Source organism: Mixophyes fleayi, chromosome 4 (assembly GCF_038048845.1).
Source record: "Mixophyes fleayi isolate aMixFle1 chromosome 4, aMixFle1.hap1, whole genome shotgun sequence".
In the NCBI taxonomy this organism is placed as follows: domain Eukaryota; kingdom Metazoa; phylum Chordata; class Amphibia; order Anura; family Limnodynastidae; genus Mixophyes; species Mixophyes fleayi.
In genome coordinates, this window is record NC_134405.1 from 225,406,489 (window position 1) to 225,426,865 (window position 20,377).

Consider the following 20,377-nt stretch of genomic DNA (forward strand, 5'->3'; position numbering starts at 1 on the left):
TGAGAATAAATATTTGTGCGTTGGAAACACAAATCGAGATTCGACAATTGTTATTGGATAGCGACAAAACATGCATAACAGACTGCATGGTCACTTCTCTGAGAACAAGGTGCTTTGTGGTGGTAGAATTAAAACACACATTGGAAATAATGTGGTCATTAATCAAATAGTCAACCCCAGAAAATTAAACTGTGGGATGTTAACTCAATCGCTGTCTACAAAAAAGCTGCCACAAATTACCAATAGCTCAGAAGTAGGCAACCTGTGGCTTTCCCTCTGCTGTAGAACTACAAGTATTAAACAAGCCCTACTAGACCGAGACTCTCCGGTCATGCTAGGGCTTATAGTTTCACAGTAGCTGACAAGCCACAAGTTGCCTATTCTGCTGTATTATTTAGAGACTATATTAACTATATAGGTAATCTTGTCTGGGAGCGGCGGCAGTATATAAATAGTTTAATTCATTGTTAGTGAAGTATGGGCACGCAGGGCGCACAGCTTCTAATTTTGGGAATATTCACTTACAATGCTTAGGGCAGCCAGATCTTTAAATATAGGCCTCGCCATAAATCTCATTAATATATACAGGCATTTCTGATGCTTTACAAAAACCTGGCACTCTTCCCGATCATCTGGCAGAGAAGAAAGCTTGAGCAACATGCTCTGAAGCTGTGCTGCCAAGAATGCCAGTGGTGGCACTCTCCCTTAAAAGGAGCGCCACACTAACTTTACATATGGGGCAGCTCTTACTGCCCTTCTTACCCCCTGCCTTCCATAGAATGGGAGACTAGGCCTGATTAGCATAAAAGTGTCCTCAGATTCAAGCTCAATCGCCTTGTACTGCACAGATTCCACTCATGTTAGATTATCATTAAAATACAATACCCCTCTTTGAATCAAAATAACCCTTAAAAAAAGTTAAGAGGAGCAATTTCACTTTGCAGAATAAGACTTAGTTTGACCACTGAGTACATGGACAACAGTAAACTATACAGCACAGAACAGTTTATTCCGTGTCTTCATCCTTTGGACTAATGAAAAAAATTAAATGAGGTTAAATGAAGTAGCACTCATGACTATATTATCACAGAAAAGTTTCATCAGTGTGTAATCAGTTTTATGGTTACATCAGACTAAGGATGAGTAACCTTTATCACTACAACTATGTTTTAAGGCAATTCTGCCTGGTTCTTTCTTTAATGTGGAAGAGAATTTATGCCTGTTGTGTAACAAGTCTATTGACCCTAGATGGAATCATGTTTAAGATCTGTTTACACAAATCAGGTCAGCAAACTGACAGTTGCTGAGGTTTCTAGTGATTCTAGAATGCTGTCACAAATCAGCTAACAAGATTTAGTATCCATTGCCCTAGATCCAACATCAGCACAGCAGATGGATACAAAAGTGAGACACAAGGATTTTGTTACTTATGAAAAAGAAGAAGGAAAAAAACACCAATGCAAGCAATGAAGGCATCAAAACAACAAAAACATTGCAATTATTATTTTAGCGGATATATAATTTTAATATATAATCTATTTTATTTCTGAGCAAAGATGGGGGGGTTAAACAAGGCAGAACACACGACTAGCGTTCCCATGTGTCTTGTTTTTTCATTAACCAAGCGCATGTGAAATCAGTAGTTAAAATCATCTAATATTTTCTATAAAAATGAATATGCAATACTGTAGTAATTGCATATGTTTATGTTTCTATCAAGCAATACCCAAAAGCAATTCCTTATGTAACATTTCATTTGTGAAAGGTCTATAAACAAGGATTATTACATTACTACAGCAGGTTGTCAAATGCATCTGGGATTTGAACTGTGCCAGCCATACACTGCTGAGGAAATAGACTCTAAATTAATCTCCAAAAGACAAGCCTTAACCATGACAGTTTCTCATGAGAGATGGATCTTGCCTCTGATGACAGTAACGATGTCACTTGGAAAAGAACTATTTTCAGCTGCAGTGTTCAGAGTACTAGCGAAGAATAACTATAAGAAAACCAACACTAGTGATGTTACTATTAATAACAGCCCTGCGGAAGTCTAGCATTTCACGGCCTTAATTTCCACAGCTACAATCTTATGGGAGAGCACAATCACATAGTGAGAATAACATTCAAACTTCTAATCTTTTTATTTTATATAAAAGTAAAAATAATACAACGTACTGTGTACTTTGCCAACAAGGTCAATGACTAGTACTATACCCCAATCTAATTTTAAATAGGAACAATTCCAAATAAAATGATTTTGTCATGCAGAGGGACCTACTCCATCTTTCTTGCCTTTACTTTGAACTCTGACTTGTAAGAATCTTACTTGTTTATCTGAGACAAGACAAAAGAAATGTAATTTTGCTCATCTGAGAATATTTATAGTTGCCAAATTTACTAAAGACAGTCAGAGATCTTGAAGATAGTACCTAAATGTTTTCTTGCAGAGGTTGACATTTAAAATTTCTTAAACATAGTGAGAAACCTTAGGAATTAAAGTGGAGCCCACCTTGGAAAACACTCTTATAATAAGTAGCCTAACCACATGTAGCAGTCAGATACGAGTGTCCTTCTAACCATAACACACCCAGTTGGAGATGGATGCAACCACTAACAGTAAGAAGGAGTTTAAATTGAACATACAAGACTTTTATATTTTTACTATAAACGGACAAAAAAAAGCATCAGTCATACAACTTATGAATCCAGTTGCCGGTCATGTATTCTACCTTTATCATTTTCAGTACCTGTTCACTGGAAGTAAAGTTGTTCCTTACATCAATAATGGGAGGGTTAAATGTTTGTGTATCTGCTACTTCAAACATGGGATTAATCTGTAGAACAGAAAATAGGAAAATTTAGATATTTATACATTTGAAAGAAAGAAATTTTTTAGTATGGAAAAAGTAACCACATAGCGACAACACGTCAAAGCGATAAATATTGAAAACATCATTTTTGGGTAGTAAACAGTTGTTTTACTCCTGGAAGGAAAGCTCGCGACAACACCACATAATGACAATACGACAAAGCAACAAACCTTATTTTCTAAATAGCATTTTTGGCCTATTTATCAAATAATTGGCTAATATATAAAAACTGCTACACATTAAAAATTGGACGCACACAACGCCGGGTGACCCTGCTTGTACTCACAACAGACTAACTGCAAACACTTGCTGTTGAACTGGTTTGCACAGTGATGACCAAACACATGGCCTTAGGAAAACATGAAGCCCTCTAAACCCTCATCTGTGGCCCCAAACTTTTTTGTGCTTTAAGCCCCTCCTGGCCTTTTTCTTTGCCTGTCAGTGGGGTGGGGTTGGCAGTGGGTAAAGATCAGTGGATCATAAAACAGAATCATATTGAACTTGTTGTTATTCTTTGGCCGGAGCTTCAGAATTCCACATAAAGTGACCTCCTTCAGCACAAACAACACATCTGAGATCAGAGGAAGTGCAACATGAATCCTGTAATCCACTGTTTCCCAAATCCAATCCTCAGGGACCCCTAACAGTGCAGGTTTTACAGATCACAAGTGAAATAATTAGACCACCTGTGGATCTTTCAAAATGTGGCAGTTAGTAATGATTACACCTGTGCTCCAGCAAAGAGATATGGAAAACATGCACTGTTAGGGGTCCCCGAGGACTGGAGTTGGTAATGACTGCGTGTAACGCATGGTCTCCCTCCTATTTCCACGGATAACCTGTGTGATTACTGCTTACTTTATTATTGCAAGATAAATAAGGATTAGGCAGGCCTGGTTATGCACCAGTCTGCTGCAACGGTCTTGTCTATTTTAGCTTCCACTTACACATGTGGACAGACATTTTTTATCATGGGGCACATTGAAACTATCAAGTACAACAGGTTAATGGATGGAAACCTCTCTGCAGAATTGCTCTGCATCTGTTCCAGTCTTATACCTAACTCAAAAGCTGATGTATATAATCTGATCACCCAGACGTCACATTGAATTATCAGATTTGGGTAATTTGTGGCCTATTTGAAGTTTAGAATGTCACACTGGTGGCCCTTAAAGTGTATAAGGTTGCCCATCACTGGCTTAGCACCTTCAGAAAAAGGGAACCAATGTCTAGGCAGCAGATCAAACAATACAATGTCAAACAACAACACAGATAATATATGCAACATCTACAAATGTACATGCAATGTACATATGTAACACATTGATCTTTTTCTATACACTTTTTTATTTTTGAACTTTTAACATCTCTTTGCAGCAGCCTCTATCTTCGGCTGGAGACCTACACTGGAACAAGAAACCAAGTTTCAAAACAATCTCCCAAGTGAAATGAGAGCTACAGGATGCAATTGAGCACTTAAGCAATAAAAGTGGCCAATAAATAGACATTACATTGGCATGCCAGAATCAGGTATCATATTACCAATATAGTTAATACAGAATCAGTAAAAATAGATATATTACCTTAACCCATTACACTTTGGATAAATCAGCAATACTATACATATAACAAAAACTGTCAAAACAGTTTGCTTCTTTTATTTTGCACAGCTATTACAACTTCTATATGGGTCATTTTTATTTGTGCTCGTAAATTCTGATCAACTTCCAACATACCCAAATATGGCAGACTGTCCCATATTAAACTAGTAGCATAGGAGAATATTATATATAATCAAAGAAAGATATGAAAAGGAGTTTTTGTACAAAACGGTACTTGATTTTTACATGCTTACTTGGTTCTGAAACCACAGATCACTCCCATCCATAAGGTGTGTTGCACATATTGTCCTACTGCATTTTAGTGTATGCTATTAAATTATATACAACAGATTGTTCAGGAAAGCTGGGCTCCACAACACAGCCTTAAATGGTCACATCTGGCTTTCACATAACCAGTTAGGTAGCTCTTCCATTTATATTGTGCAGCAGCCATTCTGTCACATACATTACCAGCTGAGTTTGAACTGGATAACAAGACAATAAAAAATGTCATTTTTCTACAGAATAGAAATACTGACACCTACTGTCCATTTACATGTGTTGTAACAGGCAAATAATATTTGTAAGGTATAGGTTAAAGACAACACAAAATTAGTATAAATATAAAATGGTTCTAGGGTGTTCATAAAAACAACAAAGAAGCAATACAATACTTCATAAAAACAAGAGAGAGAAGTAATCAAGAGAGAAGTAATACAATAAATAAAGAACAGTCCACAAAGAAGTTGTCTTGATAAATCGCTTGAAAATTTGATGTTTATCAAACATAAAACTGCTTTAAACTAATCAATCATACTATTATCTGTAATACAGACCCAACACCAATGATCTGTTGGGTAAATTAAGGGGGCACAAGATCCAGATCAAGGGTAATTCACACCAGACCTGTGTTAGCGCTTACAATGAGTGTGTTCATCTAAATAATCCATAATGGTGGCAAAGCCTCATCACCTGGTAGCCAGCAATTCTGTATTAACCATTTCAAAGCCATCTCATGTAGAATATACGTGTGATCCTCTATACTGCAAGCTGGCCACCACAGTATAAAACATGGCGTGATACTGACGCTGCCAACTCCACAGTAGTTTAACTATTAGATTCTTTTCACCACACCCTATCTTTGTAATGTATTTTTATTACTTTATTTTTTTATTCAAGCTACATTTTAAATCTCCCCCACCCAACAATCATATACTTGGAAGTGCAAGTGCAGATGGTAAACCCAAAGAAGTTAAGCAGTTTTGGATACCCTTCAGAACCATAGATCTAAACAGCTTAAAGAGATGCTAACTTAATTTGTTTTCCTTATTTTGTCATGTATTTGTCTAATGTAAATATTAAGTAAAACAGAAAACAATACTTCTTAAATCATTTTTAAATGACAAAACTTATTTCTATTGAGCAAATAAGTCTGCTTGCAGAGATCACTATTTTGATTTATCCCCAAATCTCCTTTCAAACAAATAAAGTCAGTAGCACAGTCCTTTAAGCCAGGTTAGGTCAAATTGGAAATATTCACTCATGCAGTGGGAGACCCTAATGAACGGATTGCTAGGTGCCCCATAGTAATTTAAAGAATGTGACTTTTCTGCTTTTCAAAGTACATATTAATTGACCTGTTCGAGGTGAGCTATAAAAGGTATGCCTGGAAATAGACAAAACCATGGACATTGTTCATAGCTCGTAGCAGCAGCATTGTCATATGCAAATTTAAGGAAGAAAATTGCAATTAAACAGAGTCTAAAATTGTGGAAGCAATCTGATGGCGTTTCAAACAGAAATGCTGCAACATCCTGAAGGCAAGTTTAATTGTAGTTGGGTTACTGTATAGAAACCACAGCAGGTCCCCTTAAATACAGACAATGACAAACAGTAGCTGATGCCAAAAAGCAACAGACCTTTTAGAATGACCTATAAATACTGATACTCTTACAGTGCGACAATATTATAACATGCTCCTTTGGTAGCTGCCTATTTGCAATTCTGTATGTTATGAGTGATAACAGCCATATTTTCAGGGATTTAGTAGTAAACTTATATTGTAGGACTATTCTAACGAGCACTCTAAGGCTAATCTTGAAAATGACGTATACAATATTCAAAGGTTATCGATAATCAAAAGTGTATTTTCACATGAACAAATATTACCTCAACAGAATGGCCAGTGCTTGTATGGAAGTGAGATGACCGGGGATAAATATCATTTAAATGAGGTGGTGGTTCAGGACACAGCCTTTTCTGTTGAATTTTCACAATTTCTTTATTGTCAAGTCTGCCAAAATTGGTCTTCCAAACTAAAACCTTAAAAAATATAAATGAAAATATTACAAAAGATTTAAAGAACAGTTCTGTGCAGTTTTGTGAAAGTGAAAGGCAAGGGCTAAACAGCCTATGTCTTAGGGGAAATTAAATTTAACGCGAGGTGCCGCTATATGTTTCCGAAACAGTCCGCAGAGACACTCTGCATCAGAGATTTTAGTCAAATTTCTGCTCATTTTTCCTCCCATAGAGAAGCAAGGAGAAAATAAGTGGACACTGTACCGTAATGACCACCATGGTAGAGTCCAGCGGCACATCGTCAGCAATTGAATTTCCCCCTTAGTGTGGTTAACAAGGAGCTACATGATGCATTTGAAAATCACAAGCAAGAGCAATGTAGCTAGGGGGTCCTTCCTAAGGGTGCATATTTTCCTAAATATTATATTTACTTGTTGCAATGCAGTAAGAGAAACTTTCATTGTCAACAAAAACAAATTGTGACACTGATGTGTAGTACTGGATAAAATTACATCTGCACACAACCTAATGCACCTGCCTCCTATAACATTAGTTTAGCTCCAAAGAACACAATGGAACGTAGAATCTACTATATAAATGCCTAGTGGCGTGTGTGAAAAAAAAAAAAAAAAAACAAGCTGCAGCGCCACCTGCTGGGCAGAGTTATACACTGACCCGGCGGTTCCCAAACTGTGTGCCGCGGCTCCCTGGGGTGCCGCGGCGCTGTCACAGGAGTGCCGCGATCGCCTAGAAAAAAAAAAATAGAAAAAAACAAACAAAAAAAAAACCAACTTACCCATCATCCAGCGCCGGATCCTCCTCCTCACTGACTGCCGGGGGCGTGACCTCATCATGTCCGGCAGTCTCAGTGAGCAGCAGCAGAGAAGACGTCAGGGAAGAAGGTAAGTGAAGGGGGGCACTCAGAGACACGCTGAAGGGGACAGATAGACGCTGAAGGGGGCAGAGAGACGCTGAAGGGGGCAGAGAGACGCTGAAGGGGGCAGAGAGACGCTGAAGGGGGCAGAGAGACGCTGAAGGGGACAGAGAGACGCTGAAGGGGGCAGAGAGACGCTGAAGGGGACAGAGAGACGCTGAAGGGGACAGAGAGACGCTGAAGGGGACAGAGAGACGCTGAAGGGGACAGAGAGACGCTGAAGGGGGCAGATAGACGCTGAAGGGGGCAGATAGACGCTGAAGGGGGCAGATAGACGCTGAAGGGGGCAGATAGACGCTGAAGGGGGCAGATAGGCGCTGAAGGGGGACAGAGAGAGACGCTGAAGGGGGACAGAGAGAGACGCTGAAGGGGGACAGAGAGAGACGCTGAAGGGGGACAGAGAGAGACGCTGAAGGGGGACAGAGAGAGACGCTGAAGGGGACAGAGAGAGACGCTGAAGGGGGACAGAGAGACACGCTGAAGGGGGACAGAGAGAGGCGCTGAAGGGGGACAGAGAGAGGCGCTGAAGGGGGACAGAGAGAGACGCTGAAGGGGGACAGAGAGAGACGCTGAAGGGGTACAGAGAGAGACGCTGAAGGGGTACAGAGAGAGACGCTGAAGGGGGACAGAGAGAGACGCTGAAGGGGGACAGAGAGAGACGCTGAAGGAGGAGGGCAGAGAGAGACGCTGAAGGAGGAGGGCAGAGAGAGACGCTGAAGGAGGGGGACAGAGAGAGACACTGAAGGAGGGGGACAGAGAGAGACACTGAAGGAGGGGGACAGAGAGAGACACTGAAGGAGGGGGACAGAGAGAGACGCTGAAGGAGGAGGGCAGAGAGAGACGCTGAAGGAGGGGGACAGAGAGAGACGCTGAAGGAGGAGGGCAGAGAGAGACACTAAAGGAGGGGGACAGAGATGCTGAAGGAGGAGGGCAGAGAGACACTAAAGGAGGGGGATAGAGAGAGACGCTGAAGGAGGAGGGCAGAGAGAGACGCTGAAGGAGGAGGGCAGAGAGAGACGCTGAAGGAGGGGGACAGAGAGAGACACTGAAGGAGGGGGACAGAGAGAGACACTGAAGGAGGGGGACAGAGAGAGACACTGAAGGAGGGGGACAGAGAGAGACGCTGAAGGAGGAGGGCAGAGAGAGACGCTGAAGGAGGGGGACAGAGAGAGACGCTGAAGGAGGAGGGCAGAGAGAGACACTAAAGGAGGGGGACAGAGATGCTGAAGGAGGAGGGCAGAGAGACACTAAAGGAGGGGGATAGAGAGAGACGCTGAAGGAGGGGGACCGAGAGAGACGCTGAAGGGGGTCAGAGTGAGATGGCGAAGAGGGGGACACAGAGTGATATGATAAAGGGGCACAATGTGATGGTGAAGGGGTCTAAATACATCTTACGTCATTTTGACCCAACTACTTAAAAAACGGGACTACCCGGTAATTATTTTTGCTTAGGGGTGCCTTGGAAAAATTATGGTGACCCTAAGGGTGCCTCGAGCTGAGAAAGTTTGGGAACCACTTCACTGACCTATATATTTCTTGAAGGAGAAGTGACAGTTGGGAGTGGTTGGTGGTTGCCGGGGGTGACAGTGGGGAGTTTTTAGCACCTTAAGTAGCTTGATGAAGGATGTGGCGATGAAGATGAAGGATGAGGTGATGGAGAAAAATGATGAGGTGGTGACATGTGGACAAAACCACGTTAATAAAGGGCGCTAGCATCGGAAGTAACGCTCTTCCCCTGAGGAGGCCTGGGCTAAGCCCAAATGCATGACAAGAACCTTTTTAACACCTTAAGTAGCTTGATTTGACTAGAATGCATGAGTATCATGCACGGGTTAACTTGTATATACATATATGTATAACTCCAGCAAAGTCATCCTTTTATATTTAAAATCACACAGATGTTATTTGTCTGTGGTCATTTTCCCACCAAAAAGGAAAAGCTACTGAATACAGACATGACAAAAGTATTTTTTTTTTCTACATAATGGCACGAACTGATATTAAGTCACAATAGCTTATTCCCAAATTGCTATGTGCACATTCATGTCCTCTACATAACGCACACCTTTTTCACCAGTACTCGCAGTAATTACTCAGACAATTTGACTGCAGACTATTGGAACACACCTGTGCATCTGTTCCCCCTGATGCAAACTGTTCTCCATCTCTTGAGAAAGTCACTGACAGAACAGGACCCTGTAAATGAAACAAAACGCATGCAGTGTGTGTTACCTGATGGTCAAATGACCACCCTTATTTTTAGAGATTTTTAAGGTTAGAATAAATGTTAGAGAAAAACACTACCAAAACTATTGATACATTGACATGATGTTATCAGCTAATCACATAGATTATAAACAAAACCATGACAACTTGAGATACTATAGTACAATCATCATCATCACCATTTATTTATATAGCGCCACTGATTCCGCAGCGCTGTACAGAGAACTCATTCACATCATTCCCTGCCCCATTGGGGCTTACAGTCTAAATTCCCTAACATACATTTTTCTTCTGAGGGAGTTTAATTGAAGAGGTTCCATTTTTTCCTGCTCCTCCCGGCACCACAAACTTGATTCTAAGTGAGGTATCAATTCTGTGTTTTATCCTTTTTATTTTATAAGAAACAATTGCACTCTATTTGTATGTCATTTTATTATCTTTTTATCTTAAGCATTGTGGATGTATTTTCCATATTAAATTACACTTAATAAGTTCTAGTCTCTGTGTTCTTATGAATTCACGCGACAGTTTGGTCCAGACGCTACCTAATTGAAACTGTGAAAACCTTGTGGTTTAAGTGAACTCTGATTAAAGTAAATTGTGTTGGATTAATGCTAGGGAGAACCGAAGGCTTCCTAAATAAGAGTGTCAGCTCTTATCCGAAAAAACCTTGGTGGTGGTAATTAGTATCGCAAAGCTAGTGTGTGGCATAGATAGGGAAGTATTTAATCCTTTTAGACATACCAAGTGGTTGTTGTGTGGTTAACCCTGTGTCACGTAAGCGTCACGCAGACTCAGGTGAGTGCTGTTCGTGACAAATAGTACAATACATGAGCATGCAAATGGGGTTCAAATTTTGGAAATTTGCTAGCTTAATGTCAGCCATACCTGTGTCATTACTTTACCAGCTACAGAAAAACTGGAGTATGGGCAAGATATGAGACAATGATTATTTTTAAACTGACAAGACAAAATAAAACTGAGGTACCAGTAAAAATCAGCAAAAGCTACGTCAACACTTTCTGCAACTGAAATGTAAACAAATTATACTCCCTGTTAATTTATTTTCCTCAAACTACTCTATGGCAGCCTTTACAGATAGGTTATCGTTTGTTCAGTAGACCACAAGCAATCAAAAAATTGGTCACTCTGGAAGGTATATACGGTGACTACTCCTTCAACCACTTTTCTTTCCGAAACTTCCTAAGCTGCCTCTAAAAAGAACAATCATCTACAACAAGGGAGGGAATATTAGGAATGCCATGGAGTATTTCAACGAAAACAAATTATCTGTGTGTATAATTTGCTTATTTTCTCTTCTTACTCCAGCCTTTACTGATGGGATGTACCCAAGCAAAACCCTGCGGTGGGTTTAACAGGAATAATCAGTCTCACAATAAAGATCCTACATATAAAAGAGGATTTTTGTACTTATGCTAAATCCACTTCTCTGATTTCATCTGGGGGACACTGCTTTACCATGGGGAACATAAAGGTAACTCTGGAGCAGGACACTTAGGGAGTTATTTAGAACCAAAGAAGGGCTCCCCCTCTATATATGCCCCTTCCTGCAGGAAATCTCTAGTTTATACCTATCAAAGTGGAAGAAAATGCAAGATTCCCCGCACACATTACATTATCAATCATGAAACTAATAAATGAGAGGAAAGAAAAGAAAAAAAAAAAATTAAAAAGGGAGGGTGCGCAGTGTCCCCCAGCTGGAATCAGAGAAATTGATTTAACATAAAAGTGCAAAAATCCTCTTTTCCCTATCATCTAACCTGGAGGACACCATGAGGACTTTCCAAGACGGTCCCCCTAAGACAGGGTATGCTCAGAAACAGCTGTGCATAAAACCTTTCATCCAAAGCTAGCATCCTTGGACGCAAACATTTTAAAAACAATAGAATTTTATAAATGGATGGATGGAGGACCAGGTTTCTGTGCGATATAGCTGCTAGGCAGAGACTAAGTGTCACGCCACCCAGTGCTTACCGATTTGGTCAAGTGAGCAGGAATATTTTCTGGCACTGGTTTACATGAACAGATGTAGACCTAGTGGATAGATATTTTTATCTACCTGGTAACAGGTGGATCAAAAAGGATTAAATGGGCTAAAAGAGAATCTGTCTTCTGAACACTAGCAGCCCTGAACAAATATATCCTAAGCGATCTGACCACATGAAGCAGAAAAATCGGATCCTGTTCACGCACAAATCCTGCCTGACGAAAGAAGGAATGACGATCTCCTGCTTAATGTGAAACACTGATATCAATTTAGGCCGAAACGATCGCCATCATCATCATTTTTTTATATAGCGCCACTAATTCTGCAGCGCTGTATAGAGAACTCACCCACATCAGTCCCTGCCCCATTGGAGCTTACAGTCTATATTCCCTAACATACACATATACACACACAGACAAAGAGTGAGAGACTAGGGTAAATTTTTTGATAGTGGCCAATTAACCTACCAGTATGTTTTTGGATTGTGGGAGGAAACCAGAGCACCCAGAGGAAACCCACGCAAACACGGGGAGAACATACAAACTCCACACAGATAAGGCATGGTCGGGAATTGAATTCATGACCCCAATGCTGTGAGGCTGAAACGATGGGACAGTTCACAGCACCGGCCCTATTATTTTGAGAAATCAGAAAAGGAAACTTAAACAACAGAGATCCTAGCTCTGAAACCCTCTTTTTTGCACGAATTTTACATAAAAAAATATTTTCCAAGTAAGAAATTTAAGTTCTACCGAATCCAAAGGCTCAAAAGGATTAAGCCATAAAAATGATTAGACCAAATTAAGGTCCCATGGTTCTGTAGGAAGAACAAAAGGCGACTCGATTCTACAGACCCCCTGCAAAAATATCTGCACTTCTGGAATAATGGTAAGCTTCTCTGAAAGAAGATAGACAAAGCAGACACCTGGACTTAATCTTAAACCACTATCTAGACCATCCTGAAGAAAAATGAGAAGATGAGACAGACTGAATAATGAAGTCTGGTATCCTCTACGTTCATACCATAGTACATAGGTCTTCCAAACTTTGTGATAATTTAAAGCAGAAGATTTCCTTGCCTTTAAACATAGTCTGAACCACCTTCTTTGAAAACTCCTTAGCTCTCAAAATCTAGAAACCCTGAGAGAAAAGTCACCACCATGTTTAGAATGTCGGCTTAGCAAGAAGTCATCAAATCGATCTTTGGGAGGCCCCACCGTTTTGTGATCTGATCGAAGTCTTCCAGGTGAAGAGACCATTCTCTTGGGAGGACGGTATTTCTGCTGAGAAAATCTACCTCTGGGATGTAAACTGCTGAGATCACTGGAACATGACATTCTGCCAAAGCCAAAATCCTGACCAACTCCTTCATTGCTGGAAGGCTTCTGGTGCCACCGATGATTTATATTTGCCTAAAGCCTTGGCTTTGTCCGAATGAATTAGAATTGGTTTGCCTAACAGGAGAGGCTGAGCCTGAAGCAATGTGCTCCTTATTGCTCTGAGCTCTAAAATATTGATTGGGAGTGCTGACTCCTTTCTGGAAAAGAGATCTAGAAGCTGCAGATTTAACATTTACCGCACCCCAAACCTCACTGCTAGAATCCGTTGTTAAAACGGTCCAGTCCTTGGTGCAAAAACAGCTGCCTATGATCAGATGGTCCCCCGTGAGCCATCACAAAAGAGACTGTTGCAATTTACCGGATTTCACAAACACACTTCTTGGGAACTAAACAAAACTCTATTCTGTACCCCTGCTTAAAATATCATAAAAACCTTTGATCTTGTGCAGTGTTATCCAAATAGCTGCATATCTTGATAAAGGCTGCATTATCCACGAGTCATTGTGAATTTCTGGGGCAACTTCTTTCTCTACCTCTGAAGGAACAAAAAAGCCATTAGCTTGTAGCCCCTCCATATTGTTTCGAATATTGCATACCTGGGTGATATGTCCTGGCTTCATTAAATTGTTGCCTTGATGATAAAGAAAAATATATCATCTGCTAACCACTGGAAGGTGATGTAATTTGCCTTCTGTGACCTTCTTAATCATTTTATGTTACTTATTGCAAAAGAGGAGACCACTTTCACAGGAAACTATAGTTATAGATTTTATTGATAGTCTCCTGACCAAATGTGTATGAAATGAATACCTTTCTTCACGATATCCAGCTTTTTCAGAAGACTATCTGTTTACCTTCCTGTGCAATATTCATCCAAATTCTCAATGACCAGGATAGTGGCGACATCGCTATTCCTGCTTTACACACTGCTCCTGAAGAGACATGTAGTTTCCTAAAACATTTCTCTATCTTTCTGTCCAATTGGTCTCTTAGAGTCACCCACGTCTTCTAAAGATATAGCCGTTGTATTTGAGAGCGTCAACCTTCAGGACTGAGACCTACTTAGTGATTCCCTCCTTCAGAAAAGAATACATACCCTCATTTAGAATACATAGCCCTGTTGCTGTGCTCCTCCATTTTATATTGTAAACTCTCACAAGCAGGGAACTTTTCCCTTATGTCCTGGTTTATCCACTACTTTTGCCACCAGCACACCGGTGCCTTTCCTCAATCAGGGACTCTAATCCTGTTTGGTATGCCCACTTTACTGTTTTAGTGAGAGGCAATCCCCCGCCTTGCTCCTCAGTGCTGATTACACTATTCTATACTGTATGCTCTCTGTACGACCCTGGGGATCAGTTGTGACGCCTTATAAATAAAAGATAATAATCTAATCTTCATGCATAAATACCATAAGGTATGGCATCACTGGTATGACTCAAGCTTTGTTGCTCACCCTCATAAAGATGACGTGGTGGGATTTGGGGCACCACTGGGTTGATAGTGATAGCGGTCTCTTCCGAGCTGAAGTGTTATTTAGTGTTATTTATCTTGTCTTATATAGTTAGAAACAATCTAATGTAATATTATAATTCAATTATCTAAATGCATTATTGACTGAAAGTGTGTTGTTGATCTCCTTGTCCTGACAGGACATTGATAGGATACGGGTTTAGATAGGTAGGATGTTTAAGATGTTAAATGTATGTTATGACTGAAAATCTTCATTAAAAATACTTTATTTTTAAAAAAAAAAAATCTAATCTTTTGACATTTGTTTGCTTGTTTTCGAATTGTTCCCAATCTTTATTTAGGATTTCATTAATCACTCTATTTGCTATAAATACTTTGCTTCTGTGATGTTGCTATCAGAAAAAAAAAAAAGGTCTCTTCTTGTAAGGTTGCCAGGGCTGATATGTCCTGTATTCCCATAGTCCAATTTACGATTCACAAGTTTAAATAATGTATCCAGGTATAAACAAATTTGGCTCTTCCATGATTTCTCTCTTTTCATTATATGAAAATTCCTCGCCATAAGAACACCCAGATACAAGTGAGGAGACCTCCTGCATGCTGTCCATTTCCATACACATTTATCACCTGGACCTATTAACCCCTTAGTTAGCCTGGAGTTCCTTCTTAGACACCAAAATTCTTCATCATCCACCCAATCATTTCTTAAAACTGTTCCGGTAGTTGTCCTGTACCTTCTGTGTGGCATACAATTCATACATAATGCTTCTTTATAATCATTAGGTAAATCCTTGTCACAGGCGCCACATATTCCATTACGAGTTTTACTGGTCTTCTTCCCCTCTACAGGCTCTACAAGAGTACTGAGCAGGGCCGGACTGGCCATCTGGCCCTTCTGGCAAATGCCAGAAGGGCCGATGGCAGTATGGGCCGGTCCAGCTCCCTGTGATACCCCGATTAAATATAAAAAAAAAATCGGCAGCCGTCATGATGCGTGACGTCATGCCGGCTCTGTGCGCCGGCCCGGCTCCCGCGTAGGACGAGCTGCAGTGGAGGCAGCTGTCAGTGTTGAGGTGAGTGTAGAGAATATGTGTGCAGGGGAGGGGGGGGGGGGAACGGAATATGTGTGCAGGGAGGGGGGGGGGGAAGACAAACGGAATATGTGTGCAGGGAGGGGGAGGGAGAGGACAAACGGAATTTGTGTGCAGGGGGGGGGAGACAAACGGAATTTGTGTGCAGGGAGGGGGGGGGGGGAGACAAATGGAATATGTGTGCAGGGAGGGGGGGGGAGACAAACGGAATATGTGTGATGGGGGGGGAGAGGGGCAATAAATGTCTGTGGGGGGGGAGAGGGGAAATAAATGTCTGCAGGGGGATGGGGGGTGAGTGAAAGTGCAGGGGGAAGGAGGATGAGTTAAAATGTCTGCAGGGGGGTGTGAGTGAAAATGTCTGCAGAGGGAGAGGGGGGGGGTGAGTGAAAATGTCTGCAGGGGGAAGGGGGGGGGTGAGTGAAAATGTCTGCAGGGGAAGAGGGGGTGATTGAAAATGTCTGCAGGGGGAAGAGGGGGTGATTGAAAATGTCTGCAGGGGGAAGAGGGGGTGATTGAAAATGTCTGCAGGGGGAAGAGGGGGTGATTGAAAATGTCTGCAGGGGGAAGAGGGGGTGATTGAAAATGTCTGCAAGGGGGGGCAATGGCTGTGGGAAGGGAAAAATAAAAATGGCCAATGTGTGTGGGGACAGTATATGACTATAATGTGTGTGGGGGACAGTTTAGGACTATAATGTGTGCTATTAAGTGAATGTGGGGCTGTTTGGGGAAAATGAGGTCTAATTATTAAATGTGATTATGAATTATTTAATGCCTGGGATGTTTGTGGGAAATGGTTATTTTTATTAAACATAAATGCTATTTAATTTCTTGCTGAGGTTGTTTGGAGGGAGGGAAATAGATTTATTTATTAAATGGGAATACTATTATTTTAATGTTGGGGCTGGAGTGAGGCCTAATTTTATAACGTGGGTGCTATATTAAGTTAACATCGGTGCTATTTGGAGTTTTCTAACTTTCATGTACCCATTTTTTTTTTTTTTCAAATAGGGCACCCAACATTCCAGGATCCAGACAAGCAGCAACTGATCTAAAGACACCAGCAGCCACAAGTGGTGACATTGACAAGACAGGTAAGAGAGACCAGGACAGTCTGCCAACTATCCTGAATTTGGTGGGTGACTGTCCCGCTTAGTCAGGATTTGGTCTGACTGCAAGGACAGTTGAAGGTATGTCCTACTTCACATTGTACTGCTTGTGAAGGCAGAACTGTGTGCACCTAATAGTAGTGCTCACAGTATTGCCTATGTACTTGTTTAAAAAAGTGTCTAAACCATATTACATCATAGGAGCCCCCTGTCTTAAGTGCCTAGGGCCCCCTGAGACTAAGTCCAGCTCTGGTTAGCAGGAGGGAGCGGATAGCTACTCCCAGTCCCTGGATAGGACACAGCCTGCAGAGCAAGCCGAGGAGCTCTAAGTCTCATGAGATTTATTAATCTTGTGAGACTAAGAGTTTCCCTGCTCACTCTACAGGAAGTTCCCATCCTGATGGATGTCAGCAGCATCAGAAGCATAGATAAGTACAGTGGACTGGGGGTGTTGTAATGTGCTTCTGGGGTGGAGGGGTGGCATGATAGGGAGGGCCCGATAAATGTAATGTTTTATTATAATGTATGTAATGTATGTATCTATCAATGACCCATCTTGACCACGCCCCCAACATAATGTGGCCACGACCTTAGCGGCACCCGGTTTTTTTCATGCTCATCAACAGAGATGGGCCTGTATGCTTGAAATGCCAGGGCTGATTTTTAGTCCCAGTCCGGCCCTCGTACTGAAATGGAGACTGTATAAGAATTTCTACCTAATTCCAATCTATAACATGAAGAAACACTACTAGCTAAGGACTTACCTAGAACGGGTGTCTTTAGGCTTCTTTGGGTCAAGTTGCTGGCTGTGTACACAGATGCTATGTTCCCAGACAGGCTGGAACAGAATTCAAATGTTGCTGGTGCCATCTCCAATACCAGTGACCTCGATAGAGACATCACTTGATGCAGAGCTACAGTCCTCTCATGCTGCCAGAACCACTTCCTGGCCAAAAAATGCAAAGGAAGCCAACCCCATCCCAGTGGGCCTGATAAACCTGGTGCAACACTGGGATCTTCTGATATCAGTAGGAACATTTAGAGAAGCCTGCTCAATGAAACCAAGAAAAACACTATCTACACTACCACTGCCTCACTCAGCTATGAAGAGACAGAAGAGAAACAAGTGGTGCAAGGAGGAGACATTATATACCGTCCAGTGTGTGTCAACCTTTTTCCTGCCTTTACTGAGCTGAAGAAGGGACAACCCATCAGTAAGGACTGCATTGAAATAGGTAGAGGAAATGTATTTTTGTGGTCTTGTTCAGATCGTAATTGGAAGTCACTGCCCTACAGCTCTGAAAAACCTACTCAACATTTTAAATTTATAATGTACAATTTCCTATTATATTACTTGCTACATGACTGGACGTTTGGTGGACGATTTGTTTTTCACAAACTGTGCTACATAATATGCGACACATATTAGTAAAAATGCATATGTGTAAGTACCTGCTGTCCATGCAGTGTGTAAAGAAGTCTTCCTTCCACCAGGTCTAGTATTTTCACAGTACTATCATTAGAGGCAGAAAGGAGATAGTTTCCAGATGGGTGGAATGACAAACAGTTGATGCCAGCACTGTGAACTAACAAAAACAGAAATATCTTTGTGACATCACCAATCTTTCTGACATTTCACAGTTCTATTAAGTTGGCATTGACTTGTCCATCACAACCAAAAATAAATCATCTAAACAGAAATTCATTAATTATGATAGCAGAAAGGACCGGGGACTGTCAGTTTGGCCAAATTTGACTTGTTGTTCAACCTTTTTTATTTCTTAAGTCCAGAATATTTTTAATGATTTTCATAAAACATAAAACAAACAAAAGACAGAGTACAGATAAAAATTAGCATATTTAAAAAAAAGTAAGCAGTTACATAAGTTATATATTGTACAAGTTTGAGACATCAGAATATTAGTAATAATTTGCAGATCCAACCTAAGACAAACATCAAACTGGGTCACATTCAGAAGAGAAACAAAACAAGGAGTCACTGCTTCCTTCATTATATTGGTTGATAGGATACATACGAATTTAATCATATGATTCATGGGATAAATGTGTTATAGTGTGCTGAGCGCTTGCAACTCAGTATCAGACTAGGGAACACTATCTGCAAGACCTATAGCAGAGCAGAATTATGTTTTGACACATCCTTGTTTTAGCTGAAAAACTTTGTCTTAGGATGTACAATACCTCCATTAAAACAAACACTCAGACAACTATTGTGAAAGACTGGGAACACATTGCTTGCTAGGGGCAGTTCCAAAGGCTTGCTGAACTGCGATACTTCATGTAACACTTACCAGTCATTACTAATGAGGTAAAATGATGCAGGAAGTTGTCCTTGGGATGAAATACATTGTTCCTATGTAATGTGGTTTTGTGAAGTTATGTGCGCTTTGGATTGTTACCTTGATAATGTTGCAGTAATTTATTCATCCGAATATCCCAGACCTTTACTGTACTGTCTGCACCTGCTGATGCAACACATGTTCCCGATGGATTAAAGTCCACATAATTGGAATGTCTGAAATGAATGAAAACATATTTTAAGTAGGAAAATTTTGTCTTGAACTGTAAGCAATATAAGAGACCTGTAAGGGAGACCTTTATTCGCCGTAAATGTCAAGCATTATCATTAATCAAGCAAATGTTGATTAAAGTAGGATTTTACAGCACACAAGTCTTGACTCAAAGACATTGAGGTTCAAGCTTGCTTTACTGCACAAAGAAACATCTATTTTTAAATTAAAGCCATTCCAAATAAGTTTTGATTTCACTTGCAGAGCAAATTTTATATGCAAAACAGAAATTTGATTGGGTAGTTAAAGCAGAAATCCCAGGTAAGGTGAAAAATTCACACTATTTTACTAGGTGGTGGTGCAGTAATAAAATAAAATGTTTTTATTTTCTTTGGGATGTAATACAGGAGCAGAAATATTAAATAATAAATATAAGGGTAATATGAGTGACAAAGATGTTTATTATTACTATAACCAGTCCTTACCTCACTAGATCTTAGACACAGGGAAAACATGCAAACTCACTGCTAATACCACACTCACCATTTCCAACCCAAGGTCCCAACCTCATTTATATTGCCACCCTTGTTGACGCCCAACTATATCTTACTAAGCCCACTAAAATATATTAATTACATTATGTTAACCTCTAAATAACATTTGATTTTGCCTAGGTTTTAAATGTGTTATCCAATAACTGAATCCTTATAATTTGCTGCAAGGAAAAGCTTCCATAGAGCTCCACTGTAAGCTATGGACAGACATGCACCAAGAGCCACAGCACAAACCGGCTCTCTGGTTCAGGTGACGGGGTAGAGAGCCCAAAAATGGTAAAAAGAAAATCAATGCAGAACAATGTATACTGGGGTTATGATTTAAATGTAACAAAGATGCAT

The 20,377-nt window shown here is 40.7% G+C and overlaps 1 protein-coding gene across 2 annotated transcripts in view; it reads right to left on the bottom strand.

Moving 5' to 3' along the window:
* Window positions 1-20,377, bottom strand: part of POC1B (POC1 centriolar protein B) — an 84,075-nt gene that overhangs the window by 48,505 nt on the left and 15,193 nt on the right. For both annotated transcript variants that reach the window (XM_075209381.1, XM_075209379.1), the window contains exons 6-10: window positions 19,371-19,486; window positions 18,403-18,536; window positions 9,834-9,902; window positions 6,644-6,796; window positions 2,751-2,837 (exon numbers count right to left, since the gene is read on the bottom strand). In XM_075209381.1, the coding sequence (XP_075065482.1) occupies window positions 2,751-2,837; window positions 6,644-6,796; window positions 9,834-9,902; window positions 18,403-18,536; window positions 19,371-19,486 (559 nt within the window). The remainder of the gene's footprint in view (window positions 1-2,750; window positions 2,838-6,643; window positions 6,797-9,833; window positions 9,903-18,402; window positions 18,537-19,370; window positions 19,487-20,377) is intronic.